The sequence below is a fragment of the Ostrea edulis genome, chromosome 3 (assembly GCF_947568905.1).
Source record: "Ostrea edulis chromosome 3, xbOstEdul1.1, whole genome shotgun sequence".
Classification (NCBI taxonomy): Eukaryota; Metazoa; Mollusca; class Bivalvia; order Ostreida; family Ostreidae; genus Ostrea; species Ostrea edulis.
In genome coordinates this window covers 82,174,441-82,196,984 of record NC_079166.1, presented here as the reverse complement: position 1 = coordinate 82,196,984, position 22,544 = coordinate 82,174,441, and the positions used below count along the sequence as shown (strand labels likewise).

Sequence of the window (22,544 nt, the reverse complement as noted above, 5' to 3'; positions counted from 1 at the left end):
ATGTCGTATATAATTTATGATATATATTCTATTTCTGATAAGATATCTAATAAATCTGATAAGATATCATTTGATTTACAGTTTAAAAAATATCTAAGATATATATCATAAATTATGTAAGATATATCTCAGGCTTTATAAGATATCTTGTATATCAAACATGATATCTTATGTTTCTGAGGTATTTTACAAAAATAGAAGATATCTTAAATTTATTTTAATATGATATCTTATAAAACATAGGATATCTTAAATGTTTTATAAGATTTCTCATAAGCTTTATAAGTTATCTTACATATCTTATAAGATATCTCATAAACAATTTTTTAAATACAACTGTATGTCGTAAACATTATGGTATATCTTATAAAACATGCAAGATATCTGATATGTTTTATGAGATATCTTATATGAGTAAATTCATATGATATATTATAAAATTTACAATATATCTTATAAAAATTCGTTTTTGAGATATCTTATAAAATATATAAGATATCTTATTAAGGTTGAGATATCTTAAAAGACATTAGATATATGTTTTATAAGATATCTTATTAATTATATAACATATATTGCTAAGAAAAAAATATACAATATATCTCCTTCCATGTATGCTTATTTGCAGAACAGACAGTACGGCATACAATAGTCTGATCAGATATCCAATTATACAGGATACAATTAAGATATTTCATAAACTTTAGAAGAATTAAGAGAAAAGAAGAGAAAATGAGAAAAAATCGCCCATGAAAAAATATTCTTTTAAATATATGGAACTACAATTGACTAAGTTCATTTTGAATGGACAATTATCGAATTACAGGTGTAATACCTTCACGTCATTGCCAATAGTGACGTCTCTGTTATAGGGGTGACAGTTTGCAATGTAGAAATAACCAATCCCTGGCTTATGGTTCACAATATGGTCACGTATTTAACGATAAAACCAATAATAAGGATGATGATAACGACGATGGTTACAATGATGATTACAATGGCCCTAAACGACAAAATAGTAACAATTAATATTACAGCGATTTACAATCAATAGAATGTACATTTCAACCTTCGATTGATTGATTGATTGATGTTTTCATATTTATTTAAATATGGTATCATATAATACGATACGCAGGAGCTTGTTATGCGTATAGTCAGTTTTTAAATCGAGGCAAGCTACTGACAAACAAGTTGATGATACAGGGATTTCAACAGTCTCGATTGAAGTCAGCATTTCGCAAACTCTATGGTCCTTATAACGATTTAGTTCGTCAATGCAACCTAGCATTGAGTCAAATGTTGTGTGACGTGTTTCATACCGATTGTTAGGCCGTTCTTGACACACTGATTTTGACTACGGATAACTCCGTTTACCTGATCAGAATATAGGGCTCATGGCGGGTGTGACCGGTCGACAGGGGATACTTACTCCTCCTAGGCACCTGATCCCACCTTTGCTGTGTGTCATGGGGTCCGTGTTTGCCCAACTATCTATATTATATTGCTTATAGGAGTTGTGAGATTAATCAATGTTCGTTATCTTCACCTTTCATAATATATACAAGTTAGGACACACTGCGACATGTGCATTTCCGTAGGAATGAAAAAATCTCTAGAGACTAAAACAAGATACAATCAATAAACCAAACAGAACAATCCTTCTTTCTGTGATTCAACAATTTTTTTCATTAAACTCTAATAACTTTCAACTCAGCATAATGTCCCCTTTAAAGGATATACACTAAAAATTACTTCTCTGAGAAAGTTTGAAAATAAAAAAAAAAGTTTTTAAAAAAAATACATTTGACCTACAGAACATTGACTTTGCATACACGAAGAAGTTATGAATTATAATTCAGTGTACATGAAATAAATATGGAATTCGTTTATGTCTGATGAAGGGTGAAGATAGCGAACAGTGATGAATCTCATAACTCCTATAAGCAATACAAAATAGATAGTTGGGCAAACACGGACCCCCGGGCATAGCAGAGGTGGGATCATGTGCCTAGGAGGAGTAAGCATCCCCTGTTGACCGGTCACACCCGCCGTGAGCCCTATATCCTGATCAGGTAAACGGAGTTATCCGCAGTCAAAATCAGTGTGCCAGTGTGTGGATCTGTCCTTATCGGATTTACAAAATGATAATTAATTCTGGTGAGAATACGAAAACATGATAGAGAACTATCCAAGTCAACTTTATTGTACACAAATGTGTGATATTCTGCGGAAAACATGAAGAATGTGTAATATTCTGTATAAAACGTGAACAATGTGCAATATTCTGTATTATAAACATCGTGCAATAACAACTATTCATATAAATTTGTGTTTAGCATTCATTTGAATATTGGTCTAAATACATATTGTCCAGCTCACTCCTAATTAAGGAAATTAATCTGTAAACAAACTTTTCTTTTAATAGTGGGATTTCATTTCCAGTATACAGTACTTGATTTACCACATTGGTGTAATATACCGTTCATTATTCTAAAATTACAACTTAGTACAATAGCTTTTATTGCTTTTAATCATTTCAAAAATTAATGTAAGATGTTGTATATGTGTAAATAATTAATACCTGTTTATATGTTATCCAGTGAACATCCCTGATATGAGTGCTGTAAAAAGAAGAAAGTTTTTAAAGACATTACAGCAGACTGGGGAGTGTGTTTACATTTTGAGTTTTAAAAAACTCTCAGTTCATGTCATCTAATGTTGGTTTTTTTTCTTTCAATGTATTTTCGTTTTCTTGATCATTGAGAAACTTTTACGATCGATGCAAAACATGGTCAGTGACTGTATGAAACGCCGAGTTGCAGACTGTTTCACTTTTTGAGATGCTAACTAGGCTAAATAATGAAAATGACAGGCTTGTCCCCTCGATCCTAACTAATTACTTCACATATAAATTCATTGTTTTCAAATTTTGGAGAATTAAACAACATCTATGCCACTTCCATCAGTTTGTACATCTTTTCGGGAATTTTGTCATCCAATGCACATTACTTCACGCAGCGTAGTAATACATGCTGTGGGATTTGAAACAATATCGTATTAGTGATATTCACTGAATTAAAAGGGCAAATATGTTATAAGAATATGCAATATCGACATTTCATATAAATCTTTGTTTAGCATTCATCTGACCACTGGCCTAAATATATATATTCCAGCTCACTCCTGATTAAGCAAATTAATTTGTCAACAAATACAAACCTTTTCTTTTGATATGGTGATATTAATTTTTAGCATACCCCCTTAATATTGGGATAGTGTTATTATTTTCAGTTTTATTTCCAGTGTACTTTATTTGATTGATCACATTGGTATCATATAACGTTCACTATTCCAGTATTACAGGTCAGTACCACGACCGTCCTCCAGCTGAACGTTGTCTCCTGTACTGTCTTCTGATGGTGGACAAATACACCGTCAAGGTCAAGGACGAATCTCACATCAAGATGTACAATGCGATCAGAGAACGATACTTTACAGAACTACCTGTTTGTGAGGAAATCACCGCAACAAACCATTCCGAGGGAATGATGCATGTGGAAAAAAACGACGTGATCAAGTTTGAATCAGATGACATGCGACATGACGTCATGTACGCGTTCTTACGGATTGTCTGGTGGAGGACAGTTATCTGGGGGTTTTCCTGACCACGGCGTCACGTCACGTGATATCAGAATACTGCCGGTTGTAGGATTATCAGAAGAGTGAGGGAAAGAGATGTCTGTCGGATTATCCGGATGAGATGTACGACATGTTCATAGACAGACTACAGATGGATATCCTCACACACTGTACCGTGTCAGACAGGGGGATTCATCACAGTATCAGTGAACGTTGTAAGTATTTATCACAGAACATCTTTAATGATTCATCCGATTAAACTGTTTCTAAACATAGGTCATTACAATGAACACGTAGAACTGAAATAATGATGTTGGAAAGGTAGTTAAAATTTAGCAATCTAGTTTACCCTTTCATGTTTTATTATTAAGCATACCATCATTATCTGAAATGACTTCCTTGTAATATTTTTTTTTTAAAAAGCTACTGTACAAACAAACATGAATATCTTTCTTTACCTTACATTTCCGTCTGAAAACATGATATTATTATGCCATGTTCAGAGACAGGAAACAAGACTAAAATCCTGAAATATAAAAAAAAAACTAAATAAATGATAAGTGAATAAAAAGAAGAGACAAAAATGATTGTGAGATGTCATCAGTGTCTGCAGCAATATGTTCATGATGGCTAGGCTGTTTTGTTACTTAGGGTGTTAACGTTCAGATATTTTAACAATGATAATGATGTGAAAAACTGTATAATATGATGTAGTTTGTATGAGAATATTTCACACAGACATCACTAAAGTAATTAGCAGTGTCACTTTGATCAATTACGTTCAAGTGAGCATTAATTCCTGACTGTTCCCGGTACTCGACAAACATGTATGGATAATTCTAGAATAATGGATGTTATATTGACACATATAAATCCAGCGTAAATATTAGACTTAAACGTTTATTTTTGTTTTACTTTTATTTTGCTACTCAATTAAATCAAAGCGTCTCCTACAAAAAATAAAGTAAAATCCATACATAAAACAGCCTTAAGTGTTTTACATGGATACTAATGAGTGAGAAATGTCCGTGAACAAATCGACGTTCAAATGGATATCTAGTAGGCCTCCATACGTTTTCATCGAAGCAAATTGTTATAGCATGACTGTGACTATGACGCATGATGCATCTAGATCTTTGCAACACATAAACAAGCCCACTCATGCGAAAGGGCATACATTGAACCTTCTTATGAGCAGGTCTACATCTAATTAACTTCTTGGTACCCGAAAACGTGATGATTTGGAAATTCTTGCAACTCTTTCTGTCAAGAAACCGGAGCCAACAAGGGAAGATTTAACATTTCTTAAAACCATGAAGATCGGCTTAATTGAATTACAAAACGAAATTACAGAAGCTCTTGTTCTTACGCAGGCTATGAATACTGTGGAATCATCAGGATTGATGTTCGTGGATTTCGTGGGTCACTCTTACCCACGAATTTACATGTTCTCGAATATCTTTTTAAAATAAAGTAGAGTTATATCTCCTAGTGACATCGTATCGCTTACCCACGATATTAATCCCCATGAACCAACAACATTTTGCTTACCCACGAACATTGGCCCCCACGAATTAAAATGATTCCAAAGTACTAGTGACTAATTAGTGGTTTTGTACAATACCAAGCTGAGATCTATTCTAGACAAGCTAGCTCCTGAGATTATAGACCACAGACATCTTGGAATACTGAGTAACTGCGTTCAACTTCCCATATTTGTGTAGCAATATTCCATTATCACCTGCATATAGTGTTTATATCTCTCAATTGATTCGATTCACAAGAGCTTGTTCTGCGTATGATCGGTTTTTAAATCGAGGAAGGCTATTGACAAACAAGTTGATGGTGCAGGGGGGTTTCAACAGTCTACTTTAAAGTCAGTATTTCGCAAATTCAATGGTCGTTTTAACTATATAGTTTGCCAATACAACGTATCATTGGCTCAAATGCTGTCTGACGTGTTTTATACCAATAGTTAGGCTGTTCTTGACACATTGATTTTTATTACGAATAACTTTGATTATCTGATCAAGATACAGGTCTAATGGTAGGTCTGACCGATCGACAGGGGATGCTTCCTCCTCCTAGGCATCTGATCCCACCTCTTGTATATCCAGAGGACCACGTTTGTCCAACACTGTATTTTACATTGCTTCAGGTTTCAGCAAGTTATCGCTACGTAAATCACCTGGAATCGGTTTCCTAACTGAAGCCTTGTGAACAAACGCTATGGTCTTAAGTTTCCGAATAGTTTACGCACAGTTTTCGCACTATGGGAACCATACCTTTCATGCAGTGCATTGATGAATCAGTCTGCATCAATTCTGCTTTGAGTCACACAAACTAAGTCCCAAAACCATATCATTAAGCAGTACCTTGTGAATTTGTTGTTGTTATTGTAGTCAGCCAAATTCACTGATTCTCATTACTCGCTTCAAGATTTTAAACCCATTTTTTTTCGACATAGCCTTTCCATTACCCATGAAAAAAATTGGGAACAACCCATGTCCTTCCTTTCTTTGGTATCGAATTAGATTCCAGAAACATGACCATGGAACTCCCCACTGACATGTTGGACCATATCAACCTTACAATACATTTTTACAACGCAACTAGGTTAAGGGCTTCCACAGTAAAATATACAATAATCATGGGGTGGAATGACACCTCAAATTCACATGTATCATTACACTTGTTACGGTTAAACACGGAAACAATACTACCCATATGTTGACTGTGACTGAGCTACCGTAAATTCTCCTCATGGTAATTTCCCGTGACGTCAGTTGAATATCACGAAACACTTTATTTTTGGAAAACAGCAAGAGGACCTACTTGTGAACAAAAGTTCAGGTTCATGCGGGTAACTTATGGGTAGTATCTTTTCGGTGTTTAACCGTAACAAGTGTAATGATATCTGTGAATCCATGGTCATGCTTCTGGGATATAATTCGATACCAAAGAAAGGAAGGACATGGGTTGTCCCCAATTTTTTTCATGGGGCGATTTAAAGATCACAATATAATATGAATATCACCTTCGTGCATACTATATATTAAAAATGGAGAATGAGTTGATATCATAAAGGAACAATATATATAATCATTTGACAAGAAATATTTTCACGTATACAACTTATCACTTGATAACAGTAGTAAATAGGGTATGTAAGTCTCGTCATGTGATTGCCGAGATTTAGCGAGATTATTAACTTCCGGGTACATCAACATCTCAGATTGCACTGTGTAGAAAGTGGTATACATAGATATAGCGTTATCAATCGATTGTGTGGAGGTTTTAACGATATAAACATTGGAATAGAAGCATAAGTGGAGTCGTCGAGGATTCTTCGTTTCGTATTTGACGAGTTACGTGTAATAACCGTCAGCGTTGTCTTGCAGATAAAGTGCAGGTTGGTAAAAGCGTAATATATGAGCTAGAGAGATGTACGATACGTTTTTATATTCTCAAATCATTCCAATTAAAAATATATTAATACTTGAAAATAAAAACGGATCATGCATAAAACTTGCTTTGTGTTTATACGAACGTACTGGGGGGAGGGGGGGAGCAACGATACTACATGTACGTACCTGCAATGTACAGTTGTATATTCAATAAACAAAGTGCATTAAATGTGCCTATCTATATCAGTTACATCACTGATGGGTTAACATTGTTTAATATTTTAAAATTATTTTATAGATATGCCTTGAATCTGAGGATAAAGGTGTTGTGCACTGTGCAGTCATCATTAATGTGGATGTCTGATGCCAGTATGCCCATAATGGGGCAATATAAGTGTCGATCTTCATATGGCAGCAAGTTTTCAAAGGCAGGTACACAATTCAAAGATAAAAATAATGTAAATACATGTTTGGATCTATATCTATTATGATTATAATAATTATAAGTTTATATTCCCAATACATTTTCAGATATCTTTTTTTTTTTGTGATTTACTTTGCTGGACAAAATTTCTTTCTTTTTAGAAATTTCCTTCATAAGCTGTCTTGCTGTTATGCCCTCTGGGCCCAAAATTGTAATAAACTTAATATTTTATCTTATATCCCACCTCTGGTGTGTCCAGGGGTCCGTGTTTGCCCAACTATCTATTTTGTATTGCTTGTAGGAGTTGTGAGATTGATCACTGTTCGTTATCTTCACCTTGCATATACCTAAAGTAGGTAATGAATGGGTTCGAAATGTGAAGATAAAAAAATTTACATGTAGATATATTGGAAATTTTCAGATATAAGAAGGCAAATAAAACTGTTCAATGTAAAATACGCCAGTAGTTGGATAAAACATCCAAAGTCGGCATAGTCAACGGTCACAACAACAATGGAGGAATTAACTGCATCCTCATTCCTCAGGGCAACAATCCATTGTCAGCAACCCCTGAAATTTTCAATTGAGGCTAAGTGTCCATTTTCAGCTCGAACAATGACAATTAAAGAGGCCTGCGCAAATGTTGGGATTTCCCTCTTGGTAAGTCAGCATTATAGATTGAACAATTATGTGCATGTGTACCTAATACATGTACATTAGCTTACATATATGTATTCATATATATTATTATAGCTGTATCCAAGTTTATTTTAACTTTAAAGTAACATTTTATGAATGAAATACAAATACTACTTAGGCTTCATTGTGATATTGAACTGCTAATATTATAAACTTTACTTGCATCAAGTTTTGAATACTGCAGTACATCTATGTCAAAATAAGTATGCATATTGCAGTATAATACTTTCACCATTAATCAAAGCACTTGTAAATCATGTATATTTTATCAATACATGTAATGACATTTGCCATTTTAGAATGTGATACAAGGGATGGTTCGCTGCACCTCAAAACAAAATATGAATATTGGCATCAGATTCAAGGACAACACCTGAAAGACACCCAATGCTGTGATTTGCTAGCGTGGATTTCTAGTGACACTCAAAAAATTCACATTGACAAAGATGTATTATGGTCAACAAACATTTTAAGCGTGATAAAGTTTAATTATGATAATAAAGTATTTTTGCAGTTTAAAACACACACAGATATTAACCACATGTACATATACTTTATTATGATATCAGTGGTGCATTTATCAAAGTTGTGTAATTACATGTATATTATTGAATAAACATTATAGATAGAGTGTTTCTTATTTTAGATGAACCAAAATATGTATAGACACAGTGTCCAGCTTTACAAAATCATTAAATTACAGTACATGCATTTACTAAAAACATTGGATTTTACTTTTTTTTTAATAATGCAGATTTGAAAACCTTCAGAATGAGAACAAAAGGCTTTAATGTTGATTGTTTGATTGTATATTGTTTAACGTCCCTCTCGAGAATATTTCATTCTGATCGAGACGTTCCAAAAGGCTTTATATTTATATAAATATGTAGAAAAGTTATATTGCATGTATGGTATTCATTACTTTTAACTTTAAAAATTCAATGTGGCAGGTATGTGCAGATTTAAGGTATATATATATATACATGCAATTAATCTAATAAGTTTGTAGGATTTATCTGCAATCTCCTTCAAAAGGGGAACCTGCAAAATCACATGGGCCACACAAAGCTGAAATATTTTGTCAGATCAATATCTAAACTATGATAGAATATGGCTATTAGGATTTTTTTTGAAAAAATTATTTTCTCATTTTCCCACCCAACATGGATTCTGCATCTAGAAATTTTTTAGCAAACTTGTGCATCCTCTTTTGAGAAGTGGGATTTATTTGTAAGAAAGAGTGGGATATTAAGTGTCATGTCATTTGAAAGTTTGTCAAATATACAAAATCCTTTGTCCGCCAGGAATATATCACCAACTTGCAGCTTCTCTAAAATGCCACAATGGTTCACAATTGCCAAATCAGATTTGTATCCATCATACAGATTGGAAATGAGCTGCATTAGGTGTAATACACATTAAAGTCTTTTCTTTGTGGCGATTCTTGTAATTACTATCAATTTGGTCATATTAGATCACTTCTGTTGCATCCATTGCAATCTTCAATTCTTCTGACTTTGATATTTCAGTTGAATGGATACTCCCAACAGTGTTCATGATCCCTTCAAACAAAATTTCATGAACATATGAAAAATATCTACAAAAAATGGTGTATACAGCAACATTTACACCCCCCAAAATTACTAGGTAATTGAATATTGTATTGTGAAATCTGCGCTGAATTGTGAAATTGATAACCAGTCAGTGTATAGAAAGTGCATTGTTCATTTTTCCTTAAAGAACTGCTAAAACATACTTTTCCAGGGTTTTTCAATTATGATGTTCCCAATTGTCATGGATCGTTTCCTTTAATTAAGTAGGTATATTTCCCACTGCAAGTTTACAACATCCAAGGGAAGCTGTAAGACAAAAACAATACCAGTATAGTAGTTGGTGTGCATATAAATTTAGATAATACTGAAATGAGAATGAAGAAAATACAGAAAAACCACCTGACACTAAACTTAACAACAGTTGTAACTTCCTGGTTTGATGTACTAGTATCTGGTATTAACAATACTTGTATCGTACACTGTACCTTTTTAAATGTTGAGGGTTTGATGCTGTATACTCGTGGTCATATAGATGCACTTTATTGCTGTCTGGTACAGTTACGGTTATATTGGTAGCAGTATCAACTTCGGTTCCTTCTGCTTCAGCAGGTTTCGTAACTTGTGTCTATGAAAAAAAAGTAATATACCAAAGTTGCTGGGTTTTGTTTTTTTTACTTAAATTGGCCCACTACACAACAAAGTTGTAGTTTCTGAAATCAGCACAGAATATGAGTGTTACAATCATTCTTATCAAGGCCATGTGTCACTTTTACATAATTATACAATAAAGATATATGCCAGTTCTCTTGAAACACAATGCAAAATTTAATCATGCATTAGCCTATATACAGCCCTTTCCTAGCAAGGTTATTTTTTCTATATTGATACAATAAATTAGTGTCCCTTCCCCTTTTCGGGCAGAAGGGAATTATGTAGTAAAATATGTTAATAAATGTTGAAATCAATAACGAGGAAAAACTTACCCCCCCCCTCCCTATTTATGAAATTGTAGTACATGTAATTTTTCCATTATTTTATTTTTATCAGTTCGTCTGTCAAAATCTTTTGTAGGCCTACTCCCCCTCTGAAATATCTATTCAACACGTCCAGTATATTCTGTCAGTTTATACACACGTGTGTTGATTTGACATTATGATTAATCGTTTATGGTGATATTACGTACCTACATCTTTGTATCCACCGCTTCCTTACTGTAGCATCGACTAGGAACGTAAATAAGCTACATGGCAGAGTTTTCCTAGTCTCGTGTATGCAGTCGATCGCTTAACAATACACCAAATTACATATTAGAGCCGACGCTCTGTTACGACTGTATATATTCCACACGTTGTTGTACCCGGAAGTAGTAAAACCGAAAGTGAAACCAAACGAGACTTACAGACCCTATAACGACAAAATAGTATGACACTTTCCCTTCGATATAACTATCAGAACCTGTACGTTGTGACGTACTTTTTCATTGTGACGTCATATGGTGCGAAGTGCATAGAGGTACATTTATAACAGCACTGTGGTTTTTCGCTAATAGCCTTAGCTGAGCTTCGAAGAGAGCAAAATTGCATTGCGGGAAATGCAATCACTCATACGCTTACTAGATTTTGCATACAATGTAGTTTCCCCATGAGCAGCCTTCTACGGGTTCCTCATAAACACAACAGTACTCATAATCAAACCGAACTACAAATTCAAGTAACAAAGATAACAAAGCAGATATCGCTATGCAGCCCTTAACACGTATCACCATTTCCTTTCAAGTTTAAGTTAAAAAACTTTTGACCAACCCCTTTTCCTCGGTTTATTAGGTATCTCCCGCTTCTCAACATAGCATACCCAGCAGTAACATTGAGCATCAATGCTATATCATGCACGCACAATATTCATGTCCTTTGGATAAAACCTTAAAACAGAATTCGCGTGTCACGGTAGACGTTGGCAGAGTAGAGAAGAGAGTTGGTAGAGTAGAGAACCTTCACAATGAATGACGGCCTTGAGCGAATCTCACCAAACACAAACGGTTCTAGGACAATATCTCATTTCTACAACACCATATCTAAACCTACATTCCTTGAATCATAATACAAGTGTTTTGAAAACATCATGATACGTAATCATGACATGGAAATGAGTACAAAATTGAAAAGGGTTATACACATGCATCATTTAATTGATAGCAGTGCCAAAACAATTCAAAATAGTGAGTGGACAATATCCTCCTTTGTCAAGAGTGGATTGATCCTTGACCTTTGACCATGTGATCTCAAAATCGATAGTTGTCATTTATTCCTTACAGTATACCAGTGTACCAAGTCTAATGTCTGTTAAGGAAATGATTCTCAAGATAGTGGGCGGTTAGTTTCTTCCAATGTCTATTGTGGATTGATCCTTGACCCGAGAATCAATAGGGATCCTCTTTTACTCACAACCAACCAACATATGAAATAGTATTACGATCAAGTGAATGCTTCTTGGTATATTGAGCATGCAACATAAGGTTTACCGACCAACCGACAGATGCAAAGCAATATACCCCTCTTCCTTTAAGGGGCATTAATACACCATGCTATTGGGGTCAGAAATGTTGACAACATTTGCATGGTATCGTTCTTTTCTTCGATATTCTTCGGGATTTTTCCATTCTTTATGAAGGAACTCGGGATTTTTCCTTTCTTTATGAAGGAACTCAGAAAACATGAAAGTACTAGGGGCCGTATCTGAGTGCAATGAATTAACGATAAAGGCCCAATGCAAAAACTGGAGGGCGGCCTTGGGAAGCATTTAAACTTGTTTTCCATCTTTTTTTAAATACAGTATATGAACATTGAGAATAATTTAGACCTAAAGCTAGATCTTAGTTTTCTTTTTGGAGTGTTCCCTCGTGACTTTCTTTCACGTGCATCTACATGCCAATCTTTTTATAACTACTTACTAACTTCATGGAAGATAAGAATGTACAAAGCGAATGAAATGGATCAGAAGGCTTTTCGCCTTATTTTGACAATTGCATACATCTCTGCAGGTAAGATTGCACTTAAAGTGTCTATAACAAAGTTATTGGAAATGAAGTACGAATCTGTATATCTATATATTGGTGGCGGTGTTCGTGGAGTAATATAGTGCAATTCCATATGGCATATACCAGCTATATTGGGACAATAGAAAATTCTTATCTAATAAATCATATTTCCCAGAGAGTGTTTTCTAATCGATTAATGCTATGCTTGTCGTTTAACGTTTAATCAGTTTAAAGGAAAAAAGGAGGTTTGACTGTGAATTTATCGCACGTGTATTATTACAGTGTGGTCTCAGAATTGTCCTAACCACTGGACAAATCACCAGTCTTCCTGCTATCTATTCATGCAAGATGTTCCTGTGGACTTCATAGAGGCAGGGGTAGGCATATGTAATATTTGGCTACATACTAGTCTCCTATTGGTTTGAAAATATATTTCATTCTATTCAGTTTGGCTTGACATCTGACATTCTTACATACCTTACAGACCTCATGGTCCACGCAATAAACACACATGCGCAGGTATAGATACGTGCAGTTTGTTGATAAACATATATAAACAAAATCACATCTGTGATTTTCTTATCTACAGTGACATAAGACTATATTAAGTTAAAGCATAGTTATACCAAATCCATATTGCATGGGTGGGCGGGTTATGAACGTTTTACGACATTGATCTTAATCACACTGAAGCGTGTAGGTATATTTACCACATACCTGTCGGGCAGATATTATGATATATATTGGCTTTGCTTGACAGTACTATATCCTACTCAATAAACACACGAGTAAACACGTGTTCGATGACAACATGTGTTTATATATAGCTATTATAGTAAATACATTTACTCACACGATATGTTAGCAACGATTTATCCAGTGTTTTGTCTTTTCAAATCAAAGGTGAAGATTACGAACAGTGATCAATCACATAACTCATATAAGCAATACAAAATAGATAGTTGAACAAACACGGACCAGAGGTGAGATCAGGTGCCTAGGAGGAGTAAGCATCCCCTGTCGACCGGTCACATAAGTCGTGAGCCCTATATCTTGATCAGGTAAACACTTCTAGAGTTATCCGTAGACAAAACCAGTGTGCCAAGAATGGTCTAACAAACACATCAGACAGCAAAGATGGGTCTCAGATTATATCTCATCCTTACGTGTGAAATAGCATGTTTGGTATTATTACATATTTTCGCGAATTATTCACAGACGTAGAATGACCCTCGGTGAAGTGCCATCGGGATAAATGTTGACGATCTGGACCACCTAGAATGGATTATTCTCTTTCGTGCAAATATCTAACATGAATTGTGACCGTGGTTTTCAAGTCCATATCCAAAACCAATACTTTTAACTTCTTTTGAGACTTGTGTTGTCGGTATTGTGATATCGTATATAGTAAATCTTAACCTTTTTAGTAGTGTACTTACTTAGGGCTTAGTTCTTTCCTCGCCAGGAGACAAATAAAAAGCTACAATTTCTCTACCAACCACCCTGTCCCTTGCTACCAACCTGAACACCATTCTGGCTTCTCCATCCTGCACTCCTTCGTTCTGTCCCACTGTCCTACACCAGGCTGTTTTTGGTCTCTCTTATGCCGTTTTCATCATTGTTGTCCACCCTACTGCCGCTGCCACGTTCCCTTCGTAGTATAAAAATAATTAAGAGCATTAAATGTATTAAGAATAACTCAAATCAGATATCAAATCCCCATTTAGTTATGACATCATTTTCTGTGAGTGATTATTTATCAGTAGATTTTGTCCTATCCACATCAAAAATTATGAAAAGTTTATTTACTTACTAGTCATTTTGTCAAAGACGAGCCTCCAAGTTGGTGGAAGTAGAAACAGCTTATGAAAACAATTTTCTCCGCTCACATATTGTCGGAACGAGACCACAAGGTTGGTAATTTGTAAAACTGTAAATGTTGAGAGAGAGAAATGAAGGGGAGAAGAGAAAATTTTATAATTGTTTAAGGTTTTCGCTCTGTGCAAGATATTGATGAAGTGGGACCTCCTCAACGTTTTGTCTCGCATTAAACGTGTTGTATTGTTCTTTGTTTGTTTGGGATTTTTTCATTATCCATCCACACTTTTAAACGATTTTGCTTTGCTTGAAAGTATACCAGCCAGACACAAATGCGCTCAAAGAGAGATAAATGAGAAAACGGTTTTCCCTAGCCTTCACAACAAAGAGGACGAAAATAAAACCGGACAAATATTTTCTTGTATGTGGTATCTATTTCAACAGCCGATATCGGTGATATGATAGTACAGTGAAATAAACAAGAGTAAAATTTGTTCTTATTGTATGCATGCATGTTTGGCTATCGGTCTTGTCACTTCCAGTGAAAAATTAAAGAAATAGGAACGGTTTTGGCCACATTTCACCCGGCTTTTATGGAGGAAAATTATTCTGCTTTGCAGATATTTTCCTGTCAAATTTCTAAAAGAGTAACTCATTATAATTCTCAGATGCATATGAAAATCAACTCATTTATGTGCATGTGTAGTATATAATCAACTAAAGTAAAGGCTTTAAGGTTATGTGTGGTGTTTTCATGGTTTTTGTATTGATAAACCAGTGAAATTGAACACCTCTTCCCTCTTCACCCGTGACAATTTTCATATGGATTAAAAATTCACTAAATAACTTAAAAATCTTCTTTCAATGGTGAGACTCAAACATCGTATAGGATTCAGTGATTTGAATGTGAGTTATCTTTGATGTCGTCATTTTTCTTTTCCAATGCATGCAAGACTAATAAATATAGACATTTTTTCTTAAAATCCACTACAATAAAGAAATTTGTAGACAGAAATAAGAAATTGCTGTTACCGGTATATAAATGTTTCTTTAATTTGGTGTTCGGACCATTATATTTCTGCACCAGAAAAGCTGCAGTTTTTCCCCATGCGCGGCATCAGTACAGAAACCAAAATAATTTCGCATTTATCAGATATCTAATTCTTCTCTGTGTGATAGTTTTTATTTTCCTACTCAGAACATTGCTTGGGGAGAACTCTTGTACGTTACGTCAAAATTAACATCAAAGTTGGTGACGTCGTCAGTTTGATGTAGAGTTTCCGTTGAATATATCACAGTTACTACGGAAGAAAAAAAATAACAATGGTCATATTTATAAATGACATATTCGCAAACACCAGATTTAGTATTTTGGTGTATTTTCTTGACATGGCAGATGTTGGCTAAAATCGTACCTTATTCTTTCGAATGGACTTTGTTGGACTGTGTAAAACCTTTCTAATGATATACAGTGTAATCATTATACATTTTCCCGATTTGTAAAAAGTTTCCATGTTTTAACAAAATGTCTTTCAAATTACCCTTCGAAACACATATGCATGAATGCGTAGAAGTATCTTTTGACTTTGCATTATTTTACGCGGTTGAGTTAAGGCTTTCCCCATAAAATTTTTAATATCAGTGCTGTACATAAATATATACTTTACCGCACTGGCACGCACATTGCACGACGTCACAATGAAAAATACGTCATGACGAAGGTCATGACGTACACATCTACAGTGCTTTTGTGGTTGGAAATGTCAAAATATTATCTCGTTATTTACCACCGTAGTCAAATGGTAAACTGCAATCGCGTAAAAGTTTCTGTCAAATGGGTTATATTAATTCTCTTTGATATAGAAAAAGTTTCAATTTCTTCTTTATATAGCATACATGCTAAGGTAATATCCATATTATATTGTGATCTTAATATCGCCCCTAATCTACACGTATAGTTACTTTCACAATGGACTCATTTGCATAAACAGGGTTTCCGTACATAAAAAATTCATCATTGGCACGACACCCCGAGGTTTTTAAGTGAAAGATGTTTGATTTATGTGACATGTGAACTTCAGTGCCAAAGGAAAGTTAGGGGAACAAGTTCTGGCTTCAACAGAAAATATGTTTTTCAGGCTAGATTCAACTTCGTATGTGCAAAAATCGCTGCATCTTACATATTCAATGCAAACATTAGACATGTTAAAAGTCACAATAAACTTGCTCTCAGCACTTTTCAAATTAAGAAATCAATATGCTTTGAAGTTATATTAACTTCAACTTGCATTGATATCTGGATATCGTGCCAATTCAACGATTTATACATACACCATACGTTTTTATCTTGATATTTGATCACGTGATACAGAGTTGATGTAGAGACTGTCGGTCTGGTGAAAAATGTATAAGAGGTCAATATGCACTTAATGATACATGTATATACATCTTGTTTTTGTATAAAAGGGTTGTGTTTACAGAATTTGTCACAAATTGATCTGTTTATTAACGTTTTTTCCCGACATATTTCTATGGCCCTTTTTAACACAACTGCGTACTGGTAAAGTGGGTTATTGCATAAGATGACCAATCTCTAGATCATGAGTTCCAATCTGACATATTGATAGAAAAAAATCCAGACATAATATTACACAAACCACAGGCATACTGATAGACAAAACATAGACATTCTGATAGACAAAACACAGATATACTGATAAAAAAAAAATCTGATGGGCGATTTGATTTTTCCCATGCAAATGTTTATTCACAAAGCTAGTTAAAAGCTATATTAGTAGTTATCACTTTGAAAATAACATTGTTTACACCGCTATCTTCTCATTTTTCAGCAAGTACAATTTTGTCATATGTGTAATGCATTTACCCTCTGAGAAATATCCTTGTTCGCTGCCTCCCATCTTATCCCACGTGATGATTAAAGAGATGCTGTAGGAGTCAGGAAATCTGGCGGTGATGAGGTCCATATGAAGTATGTGATTATTGATTCTTGTAGAGGGTTACTGGATAGGACTGTCAGACATCGTCTCTGAAGGAGAATGGGTATGGACATCCACTCAGACCAAGGCGTCATTCGTCGACTGGACACCAAACCAGCCGGACAATTCCCAAGGTCACCAGGACTGTGCCATGTTCTTCGCACCTGATGGTTTCCATTGGAATGACCACTTCTGTACAGTCAAGGCAGGATATATCTGCGAAATGGATTTGTAAGTTTTATAGCAATATCACGTTTTTCGACAATAACGATAACGTTATTACCTATACTGTATGTTCGTGTTCTTTGTGTAAGAGTCGTACATTTATTAAACATGATACATCTTCTAATTACTCTGTATACGTACAACTCCACCCGTATACTTTGAAATACTCTAGAAGTTATTCAAGGCCTCGTCAACAGCTTCAGTGATATGTGGTGTACACAGCGTTAACAAATATTCATTCATTCAAACAGAATGGATTGATAATTACAATTTCTGCGTTTGTATCAAGAACGTGCTGCAACAGCAAACAATATGGTTAACAAATATTGCTGACTCCAACTTGCCATGTGCCGTATGAAAGGTGAAGATAACGAACAGTGATCAATCTCATAACTCAAAAAAGCAATACAAAATAGGGAGGTGGGCAAACACGGATCCCTTTACACGCCAGAGGTGGGATCAGGTGCCTGGGAGGAATAAGCATCCCCTGTCGACCGGTCACACCCGCCGTGAACCCTATATCTTGATCAGATAAACGGAGTTATTCGTAGTCAAAGTCAGTGTGTCAAAAACGGCCTGATAATCGGTATGAAACACGTTTGACACTTATGGACCGGGACCCACTCTAACTCGCCATGTATCGTATGTGTGGAATTCCCTCTTTTGCATGAGAATCACACTCTTAAAGGTTAAAACGTGTATTTTTACTGTTTTTATAAACATGTAATGTCTATTCGTTGAGAAAAGTTCGGTTTGATATATCACGGGATACCCGTTTTGGTTTCACAGACTCAGAACATCGGAGTATGTTCTATAAAATGTAAAATATGGTCTATGAGTTTAAAATGGATAGGCTACCCTGATTGTTGTTGCTTAAACTGTGATCAGTTTACTCACGATGTCATTCTTATAGATAGAGGACAATATCATTTCCCAAGTTTTTCCTTATACGATGCACAGAATTTCAGATTAGGTAGGCCAAAGCAGTTCCAACACTTCCTCCACTTTCTTTCGCGTCTTTGTTTTTCTAGAACTCCACAGAAAAAAATTTGGTGAACCAATACTACGTACTTGGCATACTATAGTTGATGTCCCTCAGATCGATATTCAGGGCAGATTGTATTTTATAAGTCCATAGTTGGTGCCCCTCAGATCGATACTCAGGACAGATTGTATTTTATAAGTCTATAGTTCATGCCCCTCAGATCGATACTCAGGACAGATTGTATTTTATAAGGCTATAGTTGGTGCCCCTCAGATCGATACTCAGGTCAGATTGTATCTTATAAGTCTATCTCTTTGACATTAGGTTTCCTTGAGCGCGGGACATTTTGAACTGTTACAGATTTCCATACTTACATGGAGTGTAACAAACTGAAAGGGTCAATGCTAATCATTCATTTTAGATAACATAGGATTTTCTACCATTGAATATTGCTTGGAATATTGTATTTCACAAAACACGTCTTTTCACGCATTCAATTTCATGCATAGTGGTAAACAAAAAATGAAACAAGTGATAACATCATTTATCACAGAATTTTTTTCGATAATCTAGAATACTAGTAAGTCAATTTGTATGAAAATGTAATCTGTACCTTTTTTTCAGTTTTTATTGTCGTATTTTCTTTACTTTACAGACCAGGGTCTCTCATTGGATAATAAGTTAGAAAACTGAAAATATTGATGGCGAGATTTATACGGCGTAAAATTTTAGTTTTGTCATTAAAACGTGTGATCCTATGAGTGTTGTCTGTTCCTCGTCTCTGAATCTATTGAAGGAGCAAAACATAAAGGATATGAAGACTGCAGCTAACCTTTCAGAAATTATAAATTCCTGTTAGTAAGGAATAATACGTTAACCCACGTACAGGAAGACAGTATAAGTGGGGTCTCAAGTTTTGTGGATTCTTTGTATACCTCTATTCCTCGAATTTTAAATCACAACGACCTACACATAATCACACTCCAATGTTTCCTTATTAGAAGGATGTGATCAGTCAATGGGGAATGTTCACACCTCCTATAGGCGCCTGATCAGACATTTAGCGTTTCCAGGAACTCGAATAGGTCATTTCCTTGATTTTGACTCCTGTATAGAATTCGTGAGATTGGTCACTGTTCATTATTATAACCTTTCATCCACGAATTATGTACCAACGGAACTGTGAAATATCGACAATCTACTAAAGGTCTCCATGAATTCGCGGTAGCTCGGTGGTAAAGCGTTTGCTTTGTAACAAGGAAGTCGTGTGTTTGAGCCCCGCTCGTGCTATGGCGTCCAACCTAAGACGTAAATATAGGTAGTGATTGCTCCTTCGCCAAACGTTCGGAATTTAGAAACTTGAATCACGGGTCTTTCGAGTATGACTTTAAAGGTGTGTCGCCGCAGACGTTAGTACGTTAAGAAAATCCTTCAATGCTACATGTATGGCCCCGAGCGCTCAGCATAGGTCTAAATGTGTGGTAATTCACCTATAGCTGGTGACGTCTCAATAGACAATGAGTAAACAAAATGTCGACGGAAGGTAACAAAACAAAACAACGTACGATCAATTTTTAAACCGGGGCAACCTACTGAGAAATAACTTGAGGTGATAGGTGTTTCAACAGTCTCGTTTAATTTCAGCATTTGCAAATTCCATGGTCGTTACAATAATCTACTTTGCAAATGTAACCTATCATTGGGTCGAATGAAGTCTGATGTGTTTCATACCAATTGTTACGTATTCTTTACATACTGATTTTAACTACGGATGAGTGTTTATGATAGATGACCTAAGGCGGGTATGACCGGTGAACTGGTGATGCTTACTCCTCCTAGACACTTGATATCAACTCTGGTTTATCCAAGGGTCCGTATTTGCCCTACTGTTAATTAGTAATTATGAGATTGATTACTGTTCGTTATCATGTTTGTGTCCTTTCTGGAATACTCATAATGATAGCTACTGTGGCTACATATAGGTCGTTACAAATCCTCGTTACTCATACTTTACTTTTAAAAATATTTGTGGAATAGTCATTATAGATTACTCATTGTAGTCCTTATCAGAGCTAATACAAGTTAGTGTCTACAAGAGATACGATTGTCGTGCAAGTATTTCACAATGTAGAGGTGGATCTAGAGAACCCATTGCATAGATTTATAGAAAGTGGAAGATGATAAAATAAATGGAATATATTAGCACCCAAAGATTCACATATATCAAAGGAATAAATACTATTTTCTTTATCTTATATTGACATGATGAACCACTCATCTTTCGACAATGCTAGCACTTGGAACGTATGGTATGTCATGTCTTGCAATATTTGATCCTTTCGATTTTTATTCTATTATTTTCCAGTTCTATTCTAAATTTCCCCATTTTCCATTTTGTATTGTTTTTGTTTCATTTGTATTGCATAGTTTACATTTATTTTAGAATTTTCTTTTTTGTATTCTACATTTTCCATTTGAATTGTGTAATTTTCCATTGATATTGAAAAGATTTGTATTTGTATTGTATATATATTTGGGGTTTATTTGGGGGAGGAAGGCATTGCAAAATTGTTCTCCTCTCATACCTTTGATATGACCAGGTGTCAATGCACAACACTATCGCCCCTGTTAGACCCTGACTACAGTGATCATTGGGAGTCTGGGGGACATGGCTATATGTTTTAGTTAGTCACTTTCTTTAGATCTTAATTTCTATACAGAAACAAGCATGTGTACCTCTAATATAAAAAAAAAGATTCGTAAGTACCATTGATAGAGAGTTACTGAATAGGACTGTTGGACATAATCTCTGAGGGAGAATGGATATGGACGTCCACGTAGAACAAACCACTATTAAACGACTGGGCACCGAAGCAGTCGGACGACGTTAAAGTTCACCAGGACTGTGCCATGTTTTATCCACCGGATGGTTTCCATTGGGATGACAATTTCTGTACACCCAATGCAGGATTTATTTGCTAAATGGATTTGTAAGTTCCATAGCATATACCCGATATCATATTCCTCGTCTACAATGATAATGCTATTACTTATGAACTGTGTATATTTTCGCGCTTTTTTATAGAAGAGTCGTACACTATCAAACACGATCCATTCCGCATTGACTCTGTATCCGTACATCTCCACCTGTAACCTTCAAAGTACTATACCCTGAATTATTCAGGGCCTCATCAGCTCCGCCGAAGGCTAATAGCAAGTGATATATGATGTAGAGATTTTACTAATAATAACAATTCAGTCGTTTCCTGATATTTTCCATCAAAATGAAAGCTTTGGAAATTATCAAATGGCATACAAAATCCTTTCAGCAAAAATTGTGCATACCAAACATGCCTTGTACACTACTAAAGAAGAAATATGTTTATTATTATAATAAGGTATATTCGTTTTACTTTTTCAAAGTGGTTGATTGTTAGTTTCTACAACTCCTGGGGATTTTCTTGATTTCTGATTTCACAATGCTTTCTTTCATTTCTACTTTTCCTATCATACAGTGCCAATAGGTTCACCTTCCCGTAAAATAAAGAACAACTTACCTTTTTTATTCCATTCAATCAATTATATAGTGGTCTCATTGGACAACCTTATTATCTGTATACACCATAATATGAAATTTTCGATAAACAGGGGAAAAAATCAAAATAAACCCAAAACAAAATAAGAAATGCATTGTGACTATGTATGAAACTTGGAATTACACATTGAAATTGGCTGCATTACCCGTGTTACAGGATTTAAGC

At 35.1% G+C, this 22,544-nt stretch overlaps 1 protein-coding gene and 2 long non-coding RNA genes across 3 annotated transcripts; 2 read left to right on the top strand and 1 right to left on the bottom strand.

The window, feature by feature from the left end:
- The first annotated feature begins 7,820 nt into the window (after positions 1-7,820).
- On the top strand, positions 7,821-8,802 carry LOC130052931 (uncharacterized). Its single transcript, XR_008801315.1, has 2 exons — positions 7,821-8,133; positions 8,472-8,802. It is a non-coding gene; the product is annotated as an uncharacterized LOC130052931 (long non-coding RNA).
- On the bottom strand, positions 8,713-11,071 carry LOC125675301 (uncharacterized). Its single transcript, XR_007370431.2, has 4 exons — positions 10,909-11,071; positions 10,211-10,350; positions 9,929-10,031; positions 8,713-9,734 (listed from the first exon to the last, which is right to left on the bottom strand). It is a non-coding gene; the product is annotated as an uncharacterized LOC125675301 (long non-coding RNA).
- Positions 11,072-12,610: 1,539 nt separating this feature from the next.
- LOC125675731 (perlucin-like protein) lies at positions 12,611-19,541 on the top strand. The gene is made up of 5 exons (XM_048913517.2): positions 12,611-12,762; positions 13,042-13,136; positions 14,576-14,672; positions 17,591-17,804; positions 19,439-19,541. Exons 1-5 carry the CDS (start codon positions 12,693-12,695, stop codon positions 19,458-19,460), a joined length of 498 nt encoding a protein of 165 aa, XP_048769474.2. The 5' UTR covers positions 12,611-12,692; the 3' UTR covers positions 19,461-19,541.
- The last annotated feature ends 3,003 nt before the right edge of the window (positions 19,542-22,544 follow it).

Excerpts from the sequence above, each read along its gene's own strand:
- LOC125675731 (XM_048913517.2), top strand. The coding sequence starts at position 12,693 with ATGTACAAAGCGAATGAAATGGATCAGAAGGCTTTTCGCCTTATTTTG. Across the intron at positions 12,763-13,041 it reads AATTGCATACATCTCTGCAG|TGTGGTCTCAGAATTGTCCT; the intron begins GTAAGATTGCAC and ends GTATTATTACAG. Across the intron at positions 17,805-19,438 it reads TATATCTGCGAAATGGATTT|ACCAGGGTCTCTCATTGGAT; the intron begins GTAAGTTTTATA and ends TTTACTTTACAG.